Source organism: Pecten maximus, chromosome 18, assembly GCF_902652985.1.
Source record: "Pecten maximus chromosome 18, xPecMax1.1, whole genome shotgun sequence".
Classification (NCBI taxonomy): domain Eukaryota; kingdom Metazoa; phylum Mollusca; class Bivalvia; order Pectinida; family Pectinidae; genus Pecten; species Pecten maximus.
The window spans coordinates 28,476,989-28,504,431 of NC_047032.1; the positions used below are offsets into that span (position 1 = coordinate 28,476,989).

The 27,443-nt window shown below is 34.0% G+C and overlaps 1 protein-coding gene across 1 annotated transcript; it reads right to left on the minus strand.

Annotated features, from left to right (window-relative positions):
• Positions 1–449: 449 nt before the first annotated feature.
• On the minus strand, positions 450–27,443 carry LOC117316119. Its single transcript, XM_033870618.1, has 10 exons — positions 27,189–27,443; positions 21,733–21,922; positions 20,902–21,055; positions 19,805–20,030; positions 13,560–13,625; positions 12,687–12,778; positions 4,167–5,047; positions 2,377–2,591; positions 1,385–1,602; positions 450–661 (listed from the first exon to the last, which is right to left on the minus strand). The coding sequence occupies exons 1-10, from the start codon at positions 27,402–27,404 to the stop codon at positions 649–651; spliced, it is 2,271 nt and encodes a 756-aa protein (XP_033726509.1). The 5' UTR covers positions 27,405–27,443; the 3' UTR covers positions 450–648.

Here is a 27,443-nt window from a genome sequence, read left to right on the forward strand (position 1 = left end):
TAGTCATCTCGCTCGTCCTACACTTATACACTCGTCCTACACTTATACACCAAACTCGTTACTGTAGTCATCCCGCTCGTCCTACACTTACACACCAAACTCGTTACTGTAATCATCCCGCTCGTCCTACACTTATACACCAAACTCGTTACTGTAGTCATCCCGCTCGTCCTACACTTACACACTCGTCCTACACTTATACACCAAACTCGTTACTGTAGTCATCCCGCTCGTCCTACACTTATACACCAAACTCGTTACTGTAGTCATCCCGCTCGTCCTACACTTATACACCAAACTCGTTACTGTAGCCATCCCGCTCATCCTACACTTATACACCAAACTCGTTACTGCAGTCATCCCGCTCGTCCTACACTTATATACCAAACTCGTTACTGTAGTCATCCCGCTCGTCCTACACTTATACACCAAACTCGTTACTGTAGTCATCCCGCTCGTCCTACACTTATACACTCGTCCTACACTTATACACCAAACTCGTTATTGTAGTCATCCCGCTCGTCCTACACTTGTACACCAAACTCGTTACTGCAGTCATCCCGCTCGTCCTAAACTTATACACTCGTCCTACACTTAGTCTTGTATTTCAAAGATATGGTGACGATCCTAATATGTAAACTCTCCACATCACGATATGATACTGAAATAGAAAAATAGGAACTTAGAAATACAGGAAATAGAAAAGCAAGATTTTTCATGATACTAAAATAGAACAAGAGGCCAACATGGCATGTATCGCGCACCTGGTTTCACGTACGAGATATAAAACAAGAATCATACATATGTATATATATATATATGTGCCACCTGTTTTGCTATGTCAATATATCATAAACATTTTATATGGGTACATGTACATTAGCTATTGTAATCATAAAAATGTAAGGTTTTTATGCCAAAATGTGCATTATTCTAGCCCCGCCATTTGTATAATTTTTAATCCCCATCCCATAACGATGCTACCAGAAATATATGAGCAATATCCATTGTTTGTTTACAGAAAAGAAGTCGTTTATATCAGTTTAGCCAAATCGACCCCTTTTGGCCTCGCCCTCTGCCCCCGGGATGTCGGCCCCGTCATTTGTACAATTCCGAATCCCTACCCCCAAAGGGATGCTACCAGTCAAATTTTGTTGAAATGTAATCAGCGGTTATGAAGAAGGAATTTGAATTTGTGTGATAAACATAATCCTACTTTAGTGGAAATGTAATATGGACATAGCAACGTGCCCAAAGGCTCGTGTGATATCAAATTATTGATTTGATTAATAAATTCCGTATTACATATGTACATAGCCACTGGTGTAATATCCTCTGTCACTACGATAGACAACAATGATAACTGGATAATGAAATAACTTACCATCCAACCTTCCCAACCACTGTCCTCTTATCTCCGAGCATGCGCAAGAGGAAACCTCCCTCGTGACCTTGTGATTTACAGTACGGAACTATGACGTAATTTCCTTCCTCCAGATCCAAGCGTCCGGTTACTTCCCGCTGGTCATAGCTCGACTCAAACATTCCAACTGGTTGAAGCTTAGACAGGGGGCGCTTTTCATCCTTGTCTGAACTTTTTGTCTGTAAAAGAAACAATGTGTATAGTAACATAATGCTGTCCATAAAGTAATGAAGGAAACGGCACCAAGTCGATACTACTTGGTAATACCTGCTTACACGCTTCAATGGTACTATAAAGACTAGGTTTTCAATTGGTCGCATTTTCCCCAGTGATTTTATGATGGAAATAATGATATGTGCTATAGATTACCCTATAATTCTGTTTTTCGAGATTTCATTCTATGACCAGTCAATGAAATCTCGTTCAAACAGACTCTTGTTTGATCATGCTACGCCAACAGAAAGAAAGTACAGCTAAACCTGTCTATAAGGACACCCAAGGGATAGATTAAAAAGTGTCCTTGATAGACAGGTGTCTAAGTACAGTCAAACCTGTCTATAAGGACACCCAAGGGATAGATAAAAAGTGTCCTTTATAGACAGGTGTCTAAGTACAGTCAAACCTGTCTATAAGGACACCCAAGGGATAGATAAAAAGTGTCCTTTATAGACAGGTGTCTAAGTACAGTCAAACCTGTCTATAAGGACACCCAAGGGATAGATAAAAAGTGTCCTTTATAGACAGGTGTCTTTTATACAGAGGTTAACTATATAGTAAATTGGAAGGAGTGAGAATGCTGAGTCTGTCCTTTATAGACAAGTTTCCTTTATATAGAGGTGGCCTTTATAACTGGTTTGACTGTAATGGTGAACCGTCTGTTTGAACAAGACTTCGATAAAAAGTGAAAACCAGAAACCTTTAAAAGTAAAACAGTAATTTATAATAATTCCTACCCTGTAGACGCCAAAGCCTATTGGAATGAGCAAGCTGTTGGCAGTGGACGGTCCGTGACGACAATCCTGCAACAACGAGATCAGCACGTGAGATTTCCCACGAAATGGCGGCGGTGAAATGGTGTCGTCAGACGCCTGACTGCTATTAATGGCGAAGCAGATTCTGGGATTGTGAGAGTTGGCTTTCATTTCGTTTAAATCAACTGTCATTTGCTCTGAAACAATTAAATTGAAGATCATTCTGATTTATCTCATCGTCAAGTCAATACCCCATTTTGTTCCACTTCTGGTACGAATCGTTATCGTGCCAACTTAAAAACTAGAATTTGAACTAGAAACTTGACTCCATTATATTGAGTAAAACAAAAATTGAGTGAAAAGAAAAAAAAGTGTAAGTGTACCTGATACAATAAACGTATCACTTGACGTATACAGATTAATACCACACCGAATTACTTTTCGTAAACATCAATATACAGAATCTGTTATTAGCGTAATCATAATTTAGCGTTAGGCTTACAACGCGAAAAGAACTAAAATAAGATACCACTAAAATAAGATACCACTGAAATAAGATACCACTAAAATAAGATACCACTAAAATAAGATTACCACTGAAATAAGATACCATTAAAATAAGATCCGACTAAAATAAGATACCACTAAAATAAGATACCACTGAAATAAGATACCACTAAAATAAGATACCACTAAAATAAGATTACCACTAAAATAAGATACACTAAAATAAGATACCACTAAAATAAGATACCACTAAAATAAGATACACTAAAATATGTACGTTTACAGCGTAACCTCATACTATTTATTCGAGCTTATCTATAGAAAATAACAATATTCTCTTTATAGGATTTTTGAATCAGTTAACATTTTGCCGTTTTCTCCGACAAGTCTCGACAAAATGCAATATCAACTTGCAAATTGTTCACGTCGGTTATAAAAGAAATAAGGAATTTCCTAGGCTTCAGAATTTTTGACCAATCACAAAAGAGATTTGTCGATCATCGGACTATAACATATATAAACAAAACAGCTGACAAAAGTAGTTTCGAGCTTGAAAAGAAACGTTTTGGCCGTGTTTCGGACACCAACCTACAAAATATCACGGTAAACACACACATAGAATAACATCAAATCCACAAAGATGGCACAGGTAAAGATATTCAAGGATTATTTTGCGCGAAAAGGCCACGGCTTTAACTTTCAACTGAGGAATGCGAATCAATAATACATGTATAGTCATTTGAGGACTTGTTTATTAGACGTCTTAATTTCAAATAAAAACGATATTTTAAGGTGAATTACTAAGGCTAAATGATGTGTTCATTTCAGAACTTAGCAATAACAAGTGAAGAAGTTGATCGAAATAACCGGTCCAATTCCGGATATAATTGGTCGGACGAAGTTTTGTTAGAATGTACATGATTACAAACCAGTTATAGGCTTTATTTAGGTTAATACAAGAATTTTTTAACCTTCCGAAGGTGATATTTCACGCGGCCCCACATTCTCAGTTTAACAATTCCATGTATTAACCTAAACAAAGGCAATACATTGTATATAGCCAATGATTTCGCAACCAGACATCACGCAAAGATATTGTACGACTTGACCGAACCTTTGGTGTTCTATGCTGAAATATACATAAACGAACCATAAATCTGGACTAAAAAGAGTGATTAATGTCAGTTGATATAACTTGTTTCTTATTTGTTGTAAATTAAATAACGTTTTCAATTTTAAGTTTCAGTATTATGTGCTAAACTTACTCGTCCACTTGTCGTAATGTTCCATAATCAATTTCCATTCATCATGTGACCGGAAGCTGTCCGTCTTCATCGCAAAAAAGTTACTTTGAGTCAAATGAGACACAGAACCTGTCGAATGTTTCCGGGTATACAAAAGTGGAAAAGATGAATTCCGACATCCTGTAGATAAAGAGTTCTCGCGAGACCTCATTTCCGGAATGCTCACTGATATGTCGGAAGCAGAATAGGTGCTTTCCAATTCTGACGAACACGAATGAACAGATAAACTACTGTTTAGTGGCTGAAGTCTGTCAAATCTGGGGTGTTCTATTCGGGCGGAAGTGTGTGAAGCGCTGCGCTTGCGTACGTATCCCGTTTGATCACATGTCCTGTAACTGTTTGGGTTCTCTGAGCCTCGTCTTCGTTTCAAAAGAATCTGTATTATGCTTTCCTCGTCCGAGACGGGTGAGACAATGCCGACTTTGTTCCGCGGGAACTGTTCTTTCTTTGTAGTGTCTAGTTTGATAGTCTGTTTGTTTTCCTTCACGGTGATCTCATTGTTACAATCCTGTGTACGTGATGGATATCTATTATTCTCGGTTTCACTTACACACTTCCCAACACGATTGTTTTTTAACACAGTTGAGCAGGGCTTCCTGCTGTATGTATCACTACTCGTATTGTTATTGACAACACTTTCCCGCTCTTTTGCACACGAGTAACTTCTTTCTACGTTGAAACCCTCCAACCGAAAAGGTTCTCTTCCACTGCAGATGACTAATCCTCCGAAATTACACCGGAAGTCTTCCATCGAAATCCAATATTCGTCCGGGTCTTTGCATAATAGTGGTCGGTACCTGTCTAAAAACCCGGGGTTCAAAGACATCCATGACAAATGGTCCCTAAGGATGAAAAGAAAGTGAAGCGTATAACAATTGTTTACATTTTATTCGCATAATCTTAATGATAAATCTATCAATAACAATATGTTCTATAGTCATAATGATAAACCTATCAATAACAAATATGTCCTATAGTCATAATGATCAACCTATCAATAACAATTCTGTCCTATAGTCTTAAAGGGACATCACGGTAAACCAATTTTTATTTTGTATTTTTTCATTTTATTGGGTATATCTTTAAAAAAAATATCCTTATGAACAATAACCATTCGAATTTGATGATATATGTATATAAAAAACATCAATTATTAATTATAAAAAGGTTATCACAATTCGTTGATCAATAGTCTGAATATGCAAATTTTGTGACATATACGATAACACGCATGCGCACAACACACTAAAACACCTGAAAACAAAAATGGCTTCCAATGTGAATCGACTGCGGTTGAAAACGATAACAGCTTCCGCAATGAAGAGAATAATTGGAAAATGGGTCAAACACAATCCTAGAATTAAACTGGGGAAGCAGTACAATACAGTTCAAACATGAAAACAGCAGTAATACGGACGCTGCTCGTATTCTGCTTGATTGCTGGATAGTAGGTCATGACAATCTCGGTAATATTTACACAAACTCGGTAATATTTATACAGTCTGTACCAGTACATCGCTACTGTCACTATACTATATGTACGGTGTTTACACTTATTTACACGTAAATATATGTGCCGGAATATATACAGAATGTGTTATTTAACATTTAAACCACTGTATAATATCGTTGTCCAACTAATCCAATTCGCCTTGTAAACTATCGTGTGTTTGTGTTGCCTCGATTTCAAAACAGTTACGTGCACGTGATGATTTAAAAATAATTTCCGCGCTAAATTTAGAGGGGGATTCCCAACTAAATCAAGTGGTCAAGCTGGACATGAGGCTCGACTGTGAACATTGGGACAGCACAGAAACATAACTGGAAAGGAACAAAACACGTACATTCATTGAAAATTACAACGTTTTTACCGTGATGTCCCTTTAATGATAAATCTATCAATAACAATTCTGTCCTAACGTCCTAATGATAAACCTATCAATAACAAATATGACCTATAGTTCTGATGATAAACCTATCAGTAACAATTCTGTCCTATAGTCCTAATGATAAATCTATAAATAACAAATATGTCCTATAGTCCTTATGATAAACCTATCAATAACAAATATGACCTATAGTCCTAAAGATAAATATATCAATAACAATTCTGTCCTATAGTCCTAATGATCAATCTATCAATAACAATTCTGTCCTATAGTCCTAATGATAAATCTATCAATAACAATTCTGTCCTATAGTCCTAATGATAAATCTATAAATAACAAATATGTCCTATAGTCCTAATGATAAACCTATCAATAACAATTCTGTCCTATAGCACAATGATCAATCTATAAATAGCAAATATGTCCTAAAGTCCTAATGATAAACATATCAATAAGAATTCTGTCCTATAGTCCTTATGATAAACATATCAATAACAATTCTGTCCTATAGTCCTAATGATCAATCTATCAATAACAATTCTGTCCTATAGTCCTAATGATAAATCTATCAATAGCAAATATGTCCTATAGTCCTTATGATAAACCTATCAATAACAATTATGTCCTATAGTCCTAATGATAAACCTATCAATAACAATTCTATCCTAACGTCCTAATGATAAATCTATAAATAACAATTCTGTCCTATAGTCCTAATGATAAACCTATCAATAACAATTCTGTCCTATAGTCCTAATGATAAACCTATCAATAACAATTCTGTCCTATAGTCCTAATGATCAAACTGTCAATAACAAATATGTCCTATAGTCCTAATGATAAACCTATCAATAACAAATCTGTCCTATAGTCCTTATGATAAACCTATCAATAACAATTCTGTCCTATAGTCCTAATGATAAATCTATCAATAGCAAATATGTCCTATAGTCCTTATGATAAATCTATCAATAACAAATATGTCCTATAGTCCTAATGATAAACCTATCAATAACAATTCTGTCATATAGTCCTTATGATAAACCTATCAATAACAATTCTGTCCTATAGTCCTAATGATCAATCTTTAAATAGCAAATATGTCCTAAAGTCCTAATGATAAACATATCAATAAGAATTCTGTCCTATAGTCCTTATGATAAACATATCAATAACAATTCTGTCCTATAGTCCTAATGATCAATCTATAAATAGCAAATATGTCCTATAGTCCTTATGATAAACCTATCAATAACAATTCTGTCCTATAGTCCTAATGATAAACCTATCAATAACAATTCTATCCTAACGTCCTAATGATAAATCTATAAATAACAATTCTGTCCTATTGTCCTAATGATAAACCTATCAATAACAATTCTGTCCTATAGTCCTAATGATAAACCTATCAATAACAATTCTGTCCTATAGTCCTAATGATAAATCTGTCAATAACAAATATGTCCTATAGTCCTAATGATAAACCTACCAATAACAATTCTGTCCTATAGTCCTTATGATAAACATATCAATAACAATTCTGTCCTATAGTCCTAATGATCAATCCATCAATAGCGAATATGTCCTATAGTCCTTATGATAAACCTATCAATAACAATTCTGTCCTATAGTCCTAATGATAAACCTATCAATAACAATTCTATCCTAACGTCCTAATGATAAATCTATAAATAACAATTCTGTCCTATAGTCCTAATGATAAACCTATCAATAACAATTCTGTCCTATAGTCCTAATGATAAACCTATCAATAACAATTCTGTCCTATAGTCCTAATGATAAATCTATAGATAGCAAATATGTCCTATAGTCCTAATGATAAACCTATCAATAACAATTCTGTCCTATAGTCCTAATGATAAATCTGTCAATAACAAATATGTCCTATAGTCCTAATGATAAACCTACCAATAACAATTCTGTCCTATAGTCCTTATGATAAACTTATCAATAACAATTCTGTCCTATAGTCCTAATGATCAATCTATAGATAGCAAATATGTCCTATAGTCCTTATGATAAATCTATCAATAACAAATATGTCCTATAGTCCTAATGATAAACCTATCAATAACAATTCTGTCATATAGTCCTTATGATAAACCTATCAATAACAATTCTGTCCTATAGTCCTAATGATAAATCTATCAATAACAATTCTGTCCTATAGTCCTAATGATAAATCTATAAATAGCAAGTATGTCCTATAGTCCTAATGATCAATCTATCAGTAACAAATATGTCCTATAGTCCTAATGATAAATCTATCAATAACAATTCTGTCCTATAGTCCTAAAGATAAATATATCAATAACAATTCTGTCCTATAGTCCTAATGATCAATCTATCAGTAACAAATATGTCCTATAGTCCTAATGATAAACCTATCAGTAACAATTCTGTCCTATAGTCCTTATGATAAATCTATCAGTAACAAATATGTCCTATAGTCCTAATGATAAATCTCTCAATAACAATTCTGTCCTATAGTCCTAATGATAAATCTATCAATAACAATTCTGTCCTATAGTCCTAATGATAAACCTATCAATAACAATTCTGTCCTATAGTCCTAATGATAAATATATCAATAACAATTCTGTCCTATAGTCCTAATGATAAATCTATCAATAACAATTCTGGTCTATAGTCCTAATGATAAATATATCAATAACAATTCTGTCCTATAGTCCCAATGATAAATCTATCAATAACAAATATGTCCTATAGTCCTAATGATAAACATATCAATAACAATTCTGTCCTATAGTCCTTATGATAAACCTATCAATAACAATTCTGTCCTATAGTCCTAATGATAAATCTATCAATAACAAAGATGTCCTATAGTCCTAATGATAAACCTATCAATAACAATTCTGTCCTAACGTCCTAATGATAAACCTATCAATAACAATTCTGTCCTATAGTCCTTATGACAAACCTATCAATAACAATTCTGTCCTAACGTCCTAATGATAAACCTATCAATAACAAATATGTCCTATAGTCATAATGATAAACCTATCAATAACAATTCTGTCCTATAGTCCTTATAATAAACCTATCAATAACAATTCTGTCCTAACGTCCTAATGATAAACCTATCAATAACAAATATGTCCTATAGTCCTAATGATAAATCTATCAATAACAAATATGTCCTAAAGTCCTAATGATAAATTTATCCTTAACAATTCTGTCCTATAGTCCTAATGATAAATCTATCAATAACAATTCTGTCCTATAGTCCTAATGATAAACCTATCAATAACAATTCTGTCCTATAGTCCTAATGATAAACCTATCAATAACAATTCTGTCCTATAGTCCTTATGACAAACCTATCAATAACAAATATGTCCTATAGTCCTAATGATCAATCTATAAATAACAATTCTGTCCTAAAGTCCTTATGACAAACCTATAAATAACAATTCTGTCCTATAGTCCTTATGATAAATCTATAAATAACAATTCTGTCCTATAGTCCTTATGACAAATCTATCAATAACAATTCTGTCCTAACGTCCTAATGATAAACCTATCAATAACAAATATGACCTATAATTCTGATGATAAACCTATCAATAACAATTCTGTCCTATAGTCCTAATGATAAATCTATAGATAGCAAATATGTCCTATAGTCCTTATGATAAATCTATCAATAACAAATATGTCCTATAGTCCTAATGATAAACCTATCAATAACAATTCTGTCATATAGTCCTAATGATAAACCTATCAATAACAATTCTGTCCTATAGTCCTTATGACAAACCTATCAATAACAAATATGTCCTATAGTCCTAATGATAAATCTATAAATAACAATTCTGTCCTAAAGTCCTTATGACAAACCCATAAATAACAATTCTGTCCTATAGTCCTTATGATAAATCTATAAATAACAATTCTGTCCTATAGTCCTTATAACAAATCTATCAATAACAATTCTATCCTAACGTCCTAATGATAAACCTATCAATAACAAATATGACCTATAGTTCTGATGATAAACCTATCAATAACAATTCTGTCCTATAGTCCTAATGATAAATCTATAGATAGCAAATATGTCCTATAGTCCTTATGATAAATCTATCAATAACAAATATGTCCTATAGTCCTAATGATAAACCTATCAATAACAATTCTGTCCTATAGTCCTTATGATAAACCTATCAATAACAATTCTGTCCTATAGTCCTAATGATAAATCTATCAATAACAATTCTGTCCTATAGTCCTAATGATAAATCTATAAATAGCAAGTATGTCCTATAGTCCTAATGATCAATCTATCAGTAACAAATATGTCCTATAGTCCTAATGATAATCTATCAATAACAATTCTGTCCTATAGTCCTAAAGATAAATATATCAATAACAATTCTGTCCTATAGTCCTAATGATCAATCTATCAGTAACAAATATGTCCTATAGTCCTAATGATAAACCTATCAGTAACAATTCTGTCCTATAGTCCTTATGATAAATCTATCAGTAACAAATATGTCCTATAGTCCTAATGATAAATCTCTCAATAACAATTCTGTCCTATAGTCCTAATGATAAATCTATCAATAACAATTCTGTCCTATAGTCCTAATGATAAACCTATCAATAACAATTCTGTCCTATAGTCCTAATGATAAATATATCAATAACAATTCTGTCCTATAGTCCTAATGATAAATCTATCAATAACAATTCTGGTCTATAGTCCTAATGATAAATATATCAATAACAATTCTGTCCTATAGTCCCAATGATAAATCTATCAATAACAAATATGTCCTATAGTCCTGATGATAAACATATCAATAACAATTCTGTCCTATAGTCCTTATGATAAACCTATCAATAACAATTCTGTCCTATAGTCCTAATGATAAATCTATCAATAACAAATATGTCCTATAGTCCTTATGATAAACCTATCAATAACAATTCTGTCCTAACGTCCTAATGATAAACCTATCAATAACAATTCTGTCCTATAGTCCTAATGACAAACCTATCAATAACAATTCTGTCCTAACGTCCTAATGATAAACCTATCAATAACAAATATGTCCTATAGTCATAATGATAAACCTATCAATAACAATTCTGTCCTATAGTCCTTATAATAAACCTATCAATAACAATTCTGTCCTAACGTCCTAATGATAAACCTATCAATAACAAATATGTCCTATAGTCCTAATGATAAATCTATCAATAACAAATATGTCCTAAAGTCCTAATGATAAATTTATCCTTAACAATTCTGTCCTATAGTCCTAATGATAAATCTATCAATAACAATTCTGTCCTATAGTCCTAATGATAAACCTATCAATAACAATTCTGTCCTATAGTCCTAATGATAAACCTATCAATAACAATTCTGTCCTATAGTCCTTATGACAAACCTATCAATAACAAATATGTCCTATAGTCCTAATGATAAATCTATAAATAACAATTCTGTCCTAAAGTCCTTATGACAAACCTATAAATAACAATTCTGTCCTATAGTCCTTATGATAAATCTATAAATAACAATTCTGTCCTATAGTCCTTATGACAAATCTATCAATAACAATTCTGTCCTAACGTCCTAATGATAAACCTATCATTAACAAATATGACCTATAGTTCTGATGATAAACCTATCAATAACAATTCTGTCCTATAGTCCTAATGATAAATCTATAAATAGCAATTCTGTCCTATAGTCCTAATGATAAATCTGTAAATAGCAAATATGTCCTATAGTCCTTATGATAAATCTATCAATAACAAATATGTCCTATAGTCCTAATGATAAACATATCAATAACAAATATGTCCTATAGTCCTAATGATAAACCTATCAATAACAATTCTGTCCTATAGTCCTAATGATAAACCTATCAATAACAATTCTGTCCTATAGTCCTTATGACAAACCTATCAATAACAAATATGTCCTATAGTCCTAATGATAAATCTATAAATAACAATTCTGTCCTAAAGTCCTTATGACAAACCTATAAATAACAATTCTGTCCTATAGTCCTTATGATAAATCTATAAATAACAATTCTGTCCTATAGTCCTTATGACAAATCTATCAATAACAATTCTGTCCTAACGTCCTAATGATAAACCTATCATTAACAAATATGACCTATAGTTCTGATGATAAACCTATCAATAACAATTCTGTCCTATAGTCCTAATGATAAATCTATAAATAGCAATTCTGTCCTATAGTCCTAATGATAAATCTATAAATAGCAAATATGTCCTATAGTCCTTATGATAAATCTATCAATAACAAATATGTCCTATAGTCCTAATGATAAACATATCAATAACAAATATGTCCTATAGTCCTAATGTTTTAGCCAAACAGAACCGACGAAAAAAGGATTATATTTTGATTTTTATCAAAAATGTATTCCATTTCTCTAAATCGTTATCGTCTTCAAGTTTTTTAAAGTTTCAATCAGGACATACAGTTGTGATATCAAATCGTATTTATTTTTTCTTGAGTTTATGTTTTGGAAAAGAGAGTTATCACAGACAGTGTTACCTGTTAGAGTATTTCCCCCTCCACTGAGGCTCCGCGTTATAGGGACACTTTAGTCGTACAACTTCAACCATCCTAGCATCCATGGAAGGGAACTGCAAGCATAAAATATCACCATTATATATAGATATTGGTAAGTGTCACAGTATATTACTAGTAATCGCAGTTTTTTCTATCGCTCTTGGACTGGTGACGACTGATATTTTGAACTCTTTTTATTGATTTTTAGTCAAAAGTCGACTTTTTCGGCATAGCCGTATAATTTGTTTTGGCCCCGGATATGACGCGACAGGTGGCGCTACTGGTCAAGATGAAGTATGTGATTGGTCAATGTAGCGGTAAATGCAAAATGCAGATATGCAGTTAAAGACGAAACAAAATTAAGATTGAATGCAAGCTGAAAAAGTGGATGTATCTTTTCAAATGACACATTAATAAAATCATATTCCTGATTCAAATGCAGTCAGTCTTATTATCACCAAAAATGATTCAAACTGATATAATTCTGTTATCCGTGCTGGAACTGCACATTTATTAATTAGTTCGTTAATTTATTTCACCAGCAGTTTTACATTATAACCACCAGCATCTAAACTATGCCGTTTATCTTTTTTGAAGATATTTCTTGTTTTAACACGTCACTATTTCAGATACAAAAATGGACGACCAAACACACAGTTTGATTGTTTACACATGATAAAAAAAAAAGTTAATAAGCTAGACTATCAAAATAATTCGATTAACCTCGGCAGATTCCGGTACCCTTCATCAAAGGTTTGATGTAGGTACGGAATCTGCCGAGATGAGACGAGTGTATCAGAAGGTGTGATTACCATATAAACTAGTCCCTAGTGGCCGCCATTGTTGTGTACTAACCTTAGTAACAGCGGTGATGATGTGTAGGTATCTCTCGTTGTCCTCGGCCTCAATTTCCTCCTCAGACTGGAAATAACAAACAGTATCAGTTGATTGTCTTGTCTATTGTTGATTAAGAGGAACAGTGTGATATTTTTAAAAAGTTGAAATGTAATTTTCTCTTACTCTGGGTAGGGCTATCCACAATTTAACCGGTGTGATATTTTCTCATCTCACCCTTAAGTTGAGACAATATACAGGTGCTTTTTGCACGTTCTCTGCGATTGGTATAGCTTCACGTCAACGACACCATGATGTCACGGTAACAATACCATGACGTCACGTCAACAATTAAATCACATCAACATTGCACTGCATTGATTTGATTTTAACGTCAATATTAGATACATCATGTACATACGAGAGTAAACTGGGTCAGAAAACAATCACCATCCCATTGAGAGTGAGACAGGTTCCTATCAATCCTCAGAGCCGAGTGCTTGCGATTTAAGAATCTTTACCTTCGGGTCAATGAGATCTCCCAGTCTTTATGTTCTCACTTCATTGAAAGCATAAGCCTTACCTAGTGTTTTAGTTTTACAAAACTGACCCCTTTACCTCTTGACCGCATCCTGTTGTAGGCCTACACATTTATCTCCCAGCTGACTTGAAAATTAAACCAGATGTATCTATTCGTGAATATAATAAAGGGCCCGGATCGCCGGACTTATGTCTGTGACGTCACAGAAGGGTCGGTCTACCTTAAACTGGCATCTCTACGGTGGCTGATTGAGGACACCAAAATAATTAAATTTATCTCGTTATAACGACTTAGTATCTGGTCATTACGACTTAGTATCTCGTTATAACGACTAAGTTTCTCGCTATAACGACATAGTATCTCGTTATAACGACTTAGTATCTCGTTATTACGACTAAGTATTTCGTTATAACGACTTAATATCTCGTTATAACGACTTAGTATCTCGTTATAACGACTTGGTATCTCGTTATAACGACTTAATATCTCGTTATCACGACTTAGTATCTCGTTATAACGACTTAGTTTCTTGTTATAACCACTTGGTATCTCGTTATAACGACTTAGTATCTCGTTATAACGACTTAATATCTCGTTATAACCACTTGGTATCTCGTTATTACGACTTAGTATCATGTTATAACGACTTAGTATCTCGTCATTACGACTTAGTATCATGTTATAACGACTTAGTATCTCGTTATAACGACTTAGTATCTCGTTATAACGACTGAGTATCTCGTTATAACGACTAAGTATTTCGTTATAACGACTTAATATCTCGTTATAACGACTTAGTATCTCGTTATAACGACTTAGTATTTCGTTATAACGACTTAGTATCTGGTTATAACGACTAAGTTTCTCGCTATAACGACTTAGTATCTCGTTATAACGACTTAGTATCTCGTTATAACGACTTAGTATCTCGTTATTACGACTTAGTATCTCGTTATAACGACTTAGTATTTCGTTATAACGACTTAGTATCTGGTTATAACGACTTAATATCTCGTTATTACGACTTAGTATCTCGTTATAACAACTCAATGTCTCGTTATAACGACTTAGTATCTCGTTATAACGACTTAGTATCTCGTTATCACGACTTAGTATCTCGTTATAACGACTTAGTATCTCGTTATAACGACTTAGTATCTCGTTATAACGACTAAGTATCTCGTTATAATGACTTAGTGTCACGTTATAACGACTTAGTATCTCGTTATTACGATTTAGTATCTTGTTATAACGACTTAGTATCTCGTTATAACGATTTAGTATCTCGTAATAACGACATAGTATCTCGTTATAACGATTTAGTATCTTGTTATTACGACTGAGTATCTCGTTATTACGACTTAGTGTCTCGTTATAACGAATAAGTATCTCGTTATTACGACTTAGTATCTCGTTATTACGACTTAGTATCTCACTATTACGATTTAGTATCTCGTTATTACGACTAAGTATCTCGTTATCATGACTTAGTATCTCGTTATTACGATTTAGTATCTCGTTATTACGACTTAGTATCTCGTTATTACGACTAAGTATCTCGTTATCATGACTTAGTATCTCGTTATTACGATTAAGTTTCTCGTTATAACGACTTAGTATCACGTTAATACGACTAAGTATCTCGTTATAATGATTTAGTATCTCGTTATTACGACTTAGTATCTCGTTATAACGACTTAGTATCTCGTTATAACGACTTAATATCTCGTTAATACGACTAAGTATCTCGTTATAACGACTTAGTATCTCGTTATAACGACTTGGTACCTTGTTATTACGACTTAGTATCTCGTTAATACGACTAAGTATCTCGTTATAACACTTAGTTTCTCGTTATAACGATTAAGTTTTTCGTTTCGTGCTTGAAATTGATTTTCAGATCTATCTTTGTTTCCGATTGAGCAATCATATAATTGCGTTTTCTTTATTCACATATACATTTAATTGATTACATTGATACTAGACAAATATGTGTTGTAAGCTACTGTTATAACGACCTAAGGTCACTTTTCAACGGGGGTCTATTTTCAACGTTACATCAGTGATGGGGTTTGGTGGGGAATTGTTATGTGAGTCTCGGTTAGTCCAGCTGATGTTAGATATTGAAGCAGTTGAGGCAGATCTAATGAGACTTACGTTATCATGGCAAAGACGCCATTACATAATTGTAGTGGCTTCGATCTGTTCATACTCGGCTTATACCAAGTACACGGGTCTTCAAACGAACCAGTCCTAACATAATTGGGTTAGGGTTTATCAAATGAACCTAAACTACTATATACATTACACATAATGATGAATGAATACTTCTTGTCACAAAACTGTAGGGAGCTGTTTCACGAGTCTATAGATAAAGACGACACGTGATTCCATGGTTATATTGATTGCGTATAAGCATAAAACCAATAACCCTGAGTGGAATACAACATATCAATTCACATGTTCAGGGCACTTACGTTAAGGTATTCGGGCTTCATTAGCTTTGTAAGTCTCATAATTAATTGTGGTATGTCTTATTGAATAAGATTAAATCATTTTGAACTTATGAATAATTTCCCTTCAGTATTCCGAAAATGCGAATTACACAGATACTTCAGGTATGTAATCATTATCATTTGTAACAACAAGGACTGCCTTTTTTTAAAAGCCTCCGGTCTTTGCCGAGAGGCTTTTTTTTTTTAAAAGCCTCCGGTCTTTGCCGAGAGGCTTTTAATCTGTTTTTGCCCCTCTAAAACGGAAGTAACCGTAAACCGGAAATCGCGGTTTTCGAGATCTCGCGGGTTTTATGAATAAAAAATAAATAAACTGATTTCAAGTGCTAAAATCGAGAGAATTCTCATACAATAGATATTTTATAATAAAAGTAAATGCGTAGTTGAAGTTCTATAGTATTTTAGTAGAAATATCTGTCGGACAGTTGGAGTTGGTTCGAGATTAGGCCGGAAATCGACAAGGTGTCATGGTTGCCAAGTGGAAGCAGACGCTCGGCGACCGAGAGGAGAGAGTTTGTTTTGCAACAATTTGAAAGGCAAGTTCGTGTATAAAGTGTTTATATCAGCTAATTTTGGTCTTCTTATGCAACTTACATCTTTAAAAAATGATATAATGGACTATTCAGGTAAGATAGAAGACTATTTGTGCTGACTTAAACGTTCATTGATAAAGTTTATTGAATGAAGTGATACTGAACCAATCATATTTATGTTTACATACACTGTTCGGAAGGCTCAGTTGCGGTAATTTGAATATAGAATATCTATTGAAATAATAACTAGCAAGAAAGTGCGGGGGAGATGTTCATCCAGACTCTTTGTTATTCTTTGTTAGATACAATTATTAATTAAAATTTCTAACACTGACAATTCTTTTTACATTGAAAATAATCATGTGTGCATCACAGAATATTACTACTGGAGTCAACAGACAACAGTTTCGTTGTTCCAGAAGTTCTTGACTGTAGTTTTTGTTGCATTTTGGTGTATTGGAGAATGGATATCTAAATCGGGTATATTCTAGAGCAAATAATTACTTCAATTTCTATCAGCAACCAGAAGATTTGAATATTGAGTTTATAATACGTAGTGTTGCATCAATTGAAGAATTGACAACGTCCTCAATCTCGCGTTTACAAAAGCTGACTGATGTGATCATAAACTCACATAGTATTTTTGTAAAGATTGCTGCAGGCATCAACAATTGTTTACATAAATATCCAGTTGTTTCTAATAGAAATTTGCTTTAATCCATTCTGTAAATAGTTATGATGGATCATACTTTATACACCTTTATTGCCAGTGGTTGTACATGTAGCTATTTGGACTTGATTTCTGTATGCAGATAGTGATAGTACCTTATCAAATGGATTTGTGCATATGCTGTTAAGGGATATGTAATATTGATAAATATTGTTGCTTATGAAAATTTGCCTTTATACTAGTCCATTCTTAAATATATAGTTTTGATGGATGGTTATAAATTTAGCTAGTGAAAGTTTTATGATTGTCGAAATGAATTTTCGATAGTTTTAGTTAAATGGATTGATTCAATGGCTTAATGGTTGTGCTGATGAAATTAGTTGTGAGGTAAGGAGGAATAATTTATATCTACTTGTGAGAAATTGAATTGCTTTCCATGAACCACAGCGCCATGCAAGAATCCTTGATATTTAGTAAATGAAGGTAATACACAGTTTAGAACTTAAATACTTCTAAAGAGAGATAATTTGATGATTGACTACTTTCACTATTGATTAGTCATTTTAAAGGATAATGAATCAAAAGAGTAATTTTGTGTCATTTGAAATTAATATTTTTATCTTTAAACTATAACACTTATGTGCTTGCATAGTTAAAAATTTTAATACTTGTATTTTGAAGATTCAACAAAAAAAGAAAAGTAATTGTAATTACAGGATGGACATACACTTAAAGCCACATACTCACGAAGAAACATATATATCAATGTTTACATTTTGAGCTTTTTACAGTTTTCGGATTTGATGCATACCTAACAGATTGATGTAAATCAGAAACTGAAAGAAAATGTGTATTTATGAAAGTATACGGGGAATTCCAAAAAAATAATAACTGTGGCTGCTGGACCAAGTTTCTCTGAAAATTAGCCCCACGATGCAACGGCGGGTTTACAGTCCATATAAAATGGTGGAACTGCAAAAATGCAGACAGATTCTGCCAAAATAAAAGACACAAAAGTGTGTGGAATCGGCAAAACCCAAGTATTTTCTTAGGAAAGGAAATGATTCGTTGGAACTTAACGAGAGAAGAAAAAGGAATAGACTTGAATTCCGATTTTTTTCGGATGTCTATTTGATTGCTGGTTAGCTTTTGAACATTGTCAACTTCACTGATATAAGATTTTATCAATGTGTTGTATGCATATTGCTACATTATAGAATAAAGGATTTAAATGTTAACTATGTTTGTTTATTTTGTTCAGTTACCTGGGTATTACGCGAATATTCTGTTAATATGTTTAAATGAAAGCATTATTAGGCATAGTTTATGTATGCTCGATATGTAAACAACAGCCATGTGTGTAGTTTATGTGCAGTCCACAATGTTATAGCCTCGTTCTCGGCTCCGTGACAAATCTCGCTATAAATATAAATGCGGAGAGTTATTTTTATACTCTGATGTCTCAAGGACTCCCTCGGTCAAGCGTCCATGCCAGTGGTCATTTTAATGTTGGTAGAGCGTGAATGAGCATCTTGGAAAGCCATTAATGCATGTGTGCAACTAGAATTTTAGGTTGTTCGGGAGTCTACGTGGCTTTAAAGAAGTCAGGGTATACGTAGGACACTAAAATTGTGAATGGTAACTATCTCATGAGATTAGTCATTAGTGATACATAAAACAACTACATGATTTACATACATGTCTTTGAAGGTTTTTTTTAATGAATCTATCCAGCAGCTTTGCTGCATTTTCTTGTTTTTGCAGAAACTCTCTTGACGAAATGTCGCCTTTCGAGGCAAATATTATTATTTCAACATACTGTCTCACCAATCATCGATATGCAAACCTGTTTAACTACATGATTCCAAAACCGCCTTCGGCTTTCTTTACTTTGATGAAATTTTGAGCAGAAAACCACTTTCCCTACACTAACATGTTCCCGGATGGAATACCCTATATAGTTACACAATGGAAGTAACATCTAAATGGATACGAATGGAAAATCATACCTCATCACTGTTGCACCGGAAGTGGTTAAATCCTGTTGGAGTGAGTCGTTTGCTATTCCTCCAACACACCATGTAGGACCTGTTTTCCCAAGACTTGTAGATAATGTGAAAAAAGTGTTCCGGGGGATTAATATCTGGGGTGTAGAATTCACATACAGCACCGGTTATATCCGTCAAGGCGTCGAGGGTATTTCCGCTCTCGATGGCTTCATAAGTTTGCATAATTCTAAAGGTAAAAACATAGATAGCATCTTACAATTGACGAAATCGAGATGCAGAATGAGTTTGCTTATAACTTGTTTATTTTTCTTTTAAAATGAATGTTACATGTTATACCAAAATTATTAAATTTCAACATACACCTCACTACAGAAGGCGAGTCGGGGATAAAACACAACAAATATACGATATTTCATCACAAAAACGTCTTCTATTTTCATCAATACTTTGGTTTGTTTTTGTTTAACGTCCTATTAACAGCCAGGGTCATTTAAGGGCGTGCCAGGTTTGGAGGTGGAGGAAAGCCGGAGTACCCGGAGAAAAACCACCGAACTACGGTCAGTACCTGGCAACTGCCCCACGTAGGTTTCGAACTCGCAACCCAGAGATGGAAGGCTAGCGTTAAAGTGTCGGGACACCTTAACCACTCGGCCACCACGGCCCCTTCATCAATACAACTACCCATATATATATATATATATAATGTGTACTGAAAAATAATGTAATTTTCATTTCTTTTCCTTTTACCTCGAATATTTGCGACAAATACGATTGAGCTGGGGGAACACATTTGTCAACATCTCCTTAATAACTATTATGACAGTGAAAACATAGGGATATATCTAAATTAATTTCACATTGAGAGTCATTTCTCTGAAAACTGGACATGTTTTCACTGTGGATATCGTAGATCCTTGGGTCAGGGATCAGCAGCTGTATGGGATGTTGATGTTAAGTTAATTGCATCAATTAAACCAGATATATTCAGCGATTCATAAATGGTCTAATCTTAACGAAAACAACGGTATTGGTGCTGTTTTCTTTATACTTGATCATCGCAAGAAAAACTGTGTAGAAATCTTTCATTAGGTACTTACTTTGCATACGACTTTTCCAGTAGAGGTCCCCAGTATTCTGGAGGGTTCCCGAATGAGCGACAGTAATTAAGTGAGTTCTTATAAAGTGGTAAATTGTCATCTACTACGACATCGATCCACTCTCCATAACGCCAAACGTTGAAATGGAAGGCACCTATGTAGAACAAAATTAGGCTACCATCATTGTAATATACTTATCTTTGTTATGTTTCCACTTAACTATTGACCAATTCTATTTTGGAAAATTATTCCATTAATTGAAATTATTTCTATTTTTGATATAACTAATACTATACTACCGTCTTACTCAGTAACCAATATTGCCTTTTTAGCAATATATCATTAATTTAGTATCTAAATATGGAACATAGCATCTTTCTGCCAGGTCTAACTGGAATATCTTCAGAAGAAGACTTATATAGGCTTAGCCTGTTGTCTCATTCTTTTGACACTACTGTATTTTATATGTGTATTGTAAATAAAATATTTTGAAACGAATATACTTATCTTAATTTACAAACCTTTTGGTGGCGGTTGATTTAACTCCGCAATGCATGTTATTAGTGTGGATAGCTTCAATTAAAATGCTATTCTCATGATTGACTTTTCAAGTAAGTTTTCAAAAATGTGAATTCAGCAGAATATCTTTTTTTTTCAAAAATCCATATAACTACGAAGCTATTTCATTTTAATATTTCTGAGATACCCCACATTTCGCTATGATCATGCATCGCCTGCGATATACATATGTATCAAGGAATTATATCAGGCATGACATGAACTGAGTGAATTCTGAGTTGTTCATTAAGCTGCGTCGTTTAATGATTTTACCTATGTAATCAGTGGTAAAGCCTTGTTCACACATTCGGTAACCAGGGACCAGCCGTTCTACATAACGAACACAAAGGGAAGCAATCACAACGGCGGCTTCGAACCATTTCCGCTTCCGGAACTGTTTCCATGGAAATGGTGCTTCCAACACTCCACCGGCTCCAATAAGCACTGCATTAGAAGAAGTTGTCTGCAATAAAGATATATACAGCATTTTATCAACTTATTAATATAAAACAAGCATAACCTGAAGCAAGAGCAACGGCGAAATGTCGATTCATTTTTGAAATCCCACTTTTTGAAATAGAAAAGAAAAGATTATTGAAATAGTTTTATATTTGAGACAGCGTCTGAGAATGCACATCCAATGAAAATGGAGAAAACGAGGGAATTCCGTGACGTTATATTCGGTAAATTACTTGTTAAGTAATTACGCCGTTTTCAACCCTTGAAGCGGATAGGCTACCTCCTCGCACCTGTAACATCGCACTCACACAGACAGGAAGTAAGATTAGTCGATAGTCGTCTGCTGACTGTGCTTTTGTTAATGATCGAATAATATTGGCGCATTCATACATAAGGTGCCACAATGTAGGTGTAAAGTTGTCTCATTTGCCATTTGATTTCCGTACCATCGGTATAGTCGATGATTTGGCGCTTGAAAAGGAAATCAACGAAGAATTTCCCCCTCTTCCTTCACCACCGCCGGTTGTTACTGGCACTCCAATTTAATGAGAAGAAGACGGACGTACATTATACAGAGTCCTGTAACTCAGAAGCGGTTGCGTGAAGAAAGTCGACACTCCTTTAAAAAAGTTCTCAGGGAAACACGACCGATTAAAACAACATCTGTCGCACAGAGTCACTGTCGTGTACCCGATAGGGAAGGGTATTTTCAAGATGGCGGGCCATCATGATTATAGAAGGTAGTAATACACTTTAAGCTACACAATCATGTATTCATAAGAACAATCTGACTGAAACAAGCACCAAGTCTAACTCAGAAATCGTTTAAACTTATATTATATTTATCGGATGCTGTTTAGTTAATAAATAACAGCGAATCCTTGGCAAAATTGGGCAAACTGTAAAACTAGACAGCGAAGAGCGATTCGCTGTGAATTTTTGCTCATATCAAATTATCAAAACAACCTAACGTTCATCCTTATTGTCAGGAAGACTTCACGATGGTATCCGCTTTTAAGCAATATGTTGTTTACACTCAAAGCCCTCTAATATTTACCAAATCAAAGGGAAATGATTTTGTTAACGTTATGGATTGGTATCCCACAATTTATAACAGGTTTAGCCGAAAATGTTACGGATTGGTCTAAAAGAGGTACATTTTTGTTACGGATTGGTCTAAAAGAGGTACATTTTTGTTACGGATTGGTCTAAAAGAGGTACATTTTTGTTACGGATTGGTCTAAAACAGGTGCATTTTGGTTACGGATTGGTCTAAAAGAGGTGCATTTTGGTTACGGATTGGTCTAAAAGAGGTGCATTTTGGTTACGGATTGGTCTAAAAGAGGTGCATTTTGGTTACGGATTGGTCCCAAATAATGACTTAAACGGAAATTCCTTCTTCGTCAGAATTTAGCGGAATTATGGAAATGACAAAATGTCATAAATTATACTGTATCTTCAATACAGTAGTGGCATCGCATAAAGTGACACGATGTGTGTTGAGCGTCCAAAGTCTGCACTACATATGCACGATATTGTATGTATGTGCGATCGTATTGTATAGCAAGGGTACTTTATTTCGCACAGGAATTTAGTAGCAAGCCCACTCTGTTCCTTTCAAGAGGCATATGAAACAAACGCCCATTATTTCCTATCTTGTCGGAACTACGAAGGCATTAAGCAAATAAGCTTCCGACCTATCCAAAACGATGTCATCCTGTTTCTCCCAAAACTGAAAAATATATATCCTGGTTTTCCCTAAAACTTATGTAAACAATATAGGAGGAGTGTTGTTTTAACATTTAAATTAACTGCTACATGTACAGGTAAATCAACGTTCCGGTTACCTGTACAGGTAAATTAAGGTGTCTATTAATAAAAATAAAAGATGTATCCATATATTCACAGATGGCTTGAATTTAAAAATAAAACGTGCAATTTAATGAGATGATAAATCATTTAAAGTTATTTTTATTTTAACATTTTTGATATAATTGACTTATTTTATATGTATCCCCAATATTACACATTATCAACTTCAGGAGAGGTGTCACTAATTATATTTTGTAACTAATTAAAGTTGATGAAGAAAATTGAACACCTAAGCTACATGCCATGCACTGAACACCCAAGCTTAAAAATAAGTATATAAACAGTCTATCACCAGAAAATTCATCATTCTCAGTATGGCTAACTATCAAGTACACGTCCAGTTTACTGCAAACAAACATGGTGGTAGGACTCTATTCCAGGCTGGATACCGGTACATGGTGAAGAACAATTACAGAAACACTACCTACTGGAGATGCTGTGATAAAGACTACCCTGCAATCATCAATACTACCAACGATATTCCTCTAAAATTCGGTCATCAACACAACCACCCACCCAACCATTTCCAGGGGGTAGTTCAGAAGATAATAAACAGCATCAAGAAGAGGTGTAGAAGGAACTCAAACCCATACCCGATCTACGACGAAGAAGTATCAAAACTACAGACACATGACTGGGCAGCTGACAGACCACTACTTGAGCAGATAACCACCTACGTAACCTGACCTCTCCAGAAGCAAACTATGACCAAAGCTACCGACATCCTTGGCAGACATCATTTTGGAAGATGAATGGACTCGAACCAATAACTGTGACCAATTCCTCCTCTTTGATGACAACACAGACAACCAACGCATGCTAGCCTTTGCCACTACCAGCAACCAAGAGGATCCCACACGCACACCCAAACATGTACATCTTCATCCGTGTACTTAAAGAAATCCAGGCTACAAACGACATCACCCGACTTCAGCTTGCTGCCGGAGGACTGCCAATGCCCAAGAGACGCAGATACCGACAACTAAACAACCGTTTGACCCAATTGAAAACATATAGCGACCAAGCAACATATTTATAACAAAACCTACTACATATATGTAGTTACGTATAGTTCTGTTAACAGTGTATCATCTTTAATATAAATTCATCTTTTGTTATACAGTACAAATATTATAGAGATAAAGTAAACTATTGGTTTATTTATGATATAAATAGTGCTCATTTGTAATGTATGTATGAATGTATGTGGTGCGTATTATATTATATTTTGAAGATAATATAGTGCTTATTAGTTATCCATTGTACAAGTATCATATCATCAGTAAAAAAGTACATATATATGCATTATTTTTTTTTAACTTTTTAAGTGTAGAATATGTTTGAAATATTTATTGACATATATATGATTATGTCAATGAAATTTAATATGTAATTTCACATCTCGAAGTATAACATTAAATTGACATTTCTGTATAGTTCTATCACCTATCTACCTGTATTTGCCTGGATTTACCTGGATTTTGCAATAAATAAATGAGAGAGATAATGACCTTATGTGTTTACTTAATAATTAGACCCCTGTGTAAACAAATCCTGTTTCTCCCAAAATTTTTACTTGGATTTTCAGTTTTGGGAGAAACAGGATTAAACCTCCAAAACCATATATCACCAGAAGCCCTACAGTATAGCAGGAACCTTTCATCTGGTCAAAATAAAGATATATTTATTTGTGTACAGAACTTAATTATCAACTCGTAACGTTTTCTTTAACTCATTTCACCGATAAAATAATCTCTGCTTTCAAATTTCATCATTGTGAATTATTTATCTTTACGCTCGAACTATATCACGTGTTATTGGTTTATATCAACTAGCAGTTTCACAGCATCAAAAATGTTTTTAAATGTTTCAACGTAACAACTCATGTTAGAGTTTAGACTCGGGCAAATGTTCGCCCACCTTCCCTTCCCTATCCATTTTTTCTCCTTCTTCTTCCAATCTCTTTTTCATGTAATTAAATAAATTGTTAGATTTTTCTATAAGTTTTGTATTTTTGCTAATTAAATCATTGTTATTCACTATAATTTTAATAATAAGGAAACATATTTATATAAGTTTAACAACTTGTTTCTGTGATAATTTTATTTTTACTTGGAATATTAGATCATCTGCCATCTTCGATTTGTATTTTTGTATTACTTGTTCTGAATTTACAGTAAGCTTTGCTTAATTTGGGAGGAAGTTCTAGCAAATAATTTTCTATAGAAATTTCAATCTTGTAGATTCTATCATTGATTCTTTTCGAGGAAGCAAACATTTCATTTCTCCAGTTTGCTAAAAACGAAATTCCTTCAGTTTATAAAATATTGCACTCTTCAGCTAATTTATACCTGAAAACTCTTGACTGTTAAATAGATCTTAAAAGCTACATTTTTCAAATATAGTTTTCATAAATTTCAACCAAGACGAATAATAATATGACATAATTGTTAATGGTTTGTTGCTTAACTTATTCTGATTTTTTTTTCCAATTGAGCCCAAAATACAATCATTTTGACTTTAACATTGAAAACAAGTGGGAACCATCCAAGTTCTCTCTATATTACAAATTGGGTGTAGACGTTTTAACATTTTGAATCTGTTTACAAAATTTTAGGAGCAAGCGCTCAGTAAGTTTATAGTTACAGATCCCAAACTTCACATCCACATAAAACAATAGGTTTGATAGCTTTATCAAATATGTCAAATTGACAAATTCCAATCTCTACATTTACCAATAGTAACATACATTGCTTTAACACCCTACCTATTCCGAACGTAAAGCGGCGCGACCTTGAATTGTCAGCCACCAACGATCGACACGTGCACCCGAGGTCATTCGACAGACAAATGTCTCTAAACTACGAAAGGTGCGTTCGGATAGTCAAATTAGTAGCATTGAAAACGGTCTCTGTCTTTCAGCTGACAAAGCATTGTTCTTTGACTCGTGTCGGTCAACTTGACAGGAATGTGTTTTCCCTACTCTATACTATATATAATACAATATATGTCCACGGATGAACTATATTCGTTTATTTAGTTATGTTTTGTTGTCGTGACTAAAGACACACGAACTTAGGAATAGGTAAGTCAAGATGTGTACATATTTGTAAATATCGACCTCTGTTGTTATTAATTCATAAGACTTGGCAGTTATTTTGTATAGAAATTCTTGAGACGACCCTCAATTCGCCGAAGTCTGTATCCGAGTTGTTGTCGGAGGAGATGATGAAAATGTCAATTTGTTTTACCTGGAGCTGTATTCCTACACTGACCGAATCACTTAAAATTATAGTATACAGTCTGATATACTAAATTTAGTTTACTAGCGATATACAGGCAAATGCAAAACAGATTGTAAATACAGTTCTTGTATATGCATGTGGAATGAGTCTTACCAGAGGTCTTTCGAATATCATCTTCTCATACCGATCATCTCCACTGTATACATAACTAAGAGAAGAAAGATCTGGTGGAAAAGACGGATCGACAAATAGGTCTCCCTCAGCGATCAAATTATTGCGATTTTCTTTCCGCTTGTCTAAAATGTCTTTTTTAATACGAGAATAAATTTGGCAAGGCACTTCTTTGTTTGGCGTTTTTAGCGTAGACATGTCTTTCCAGGCTAATTGATACGTCCACTGGTCTTTAAA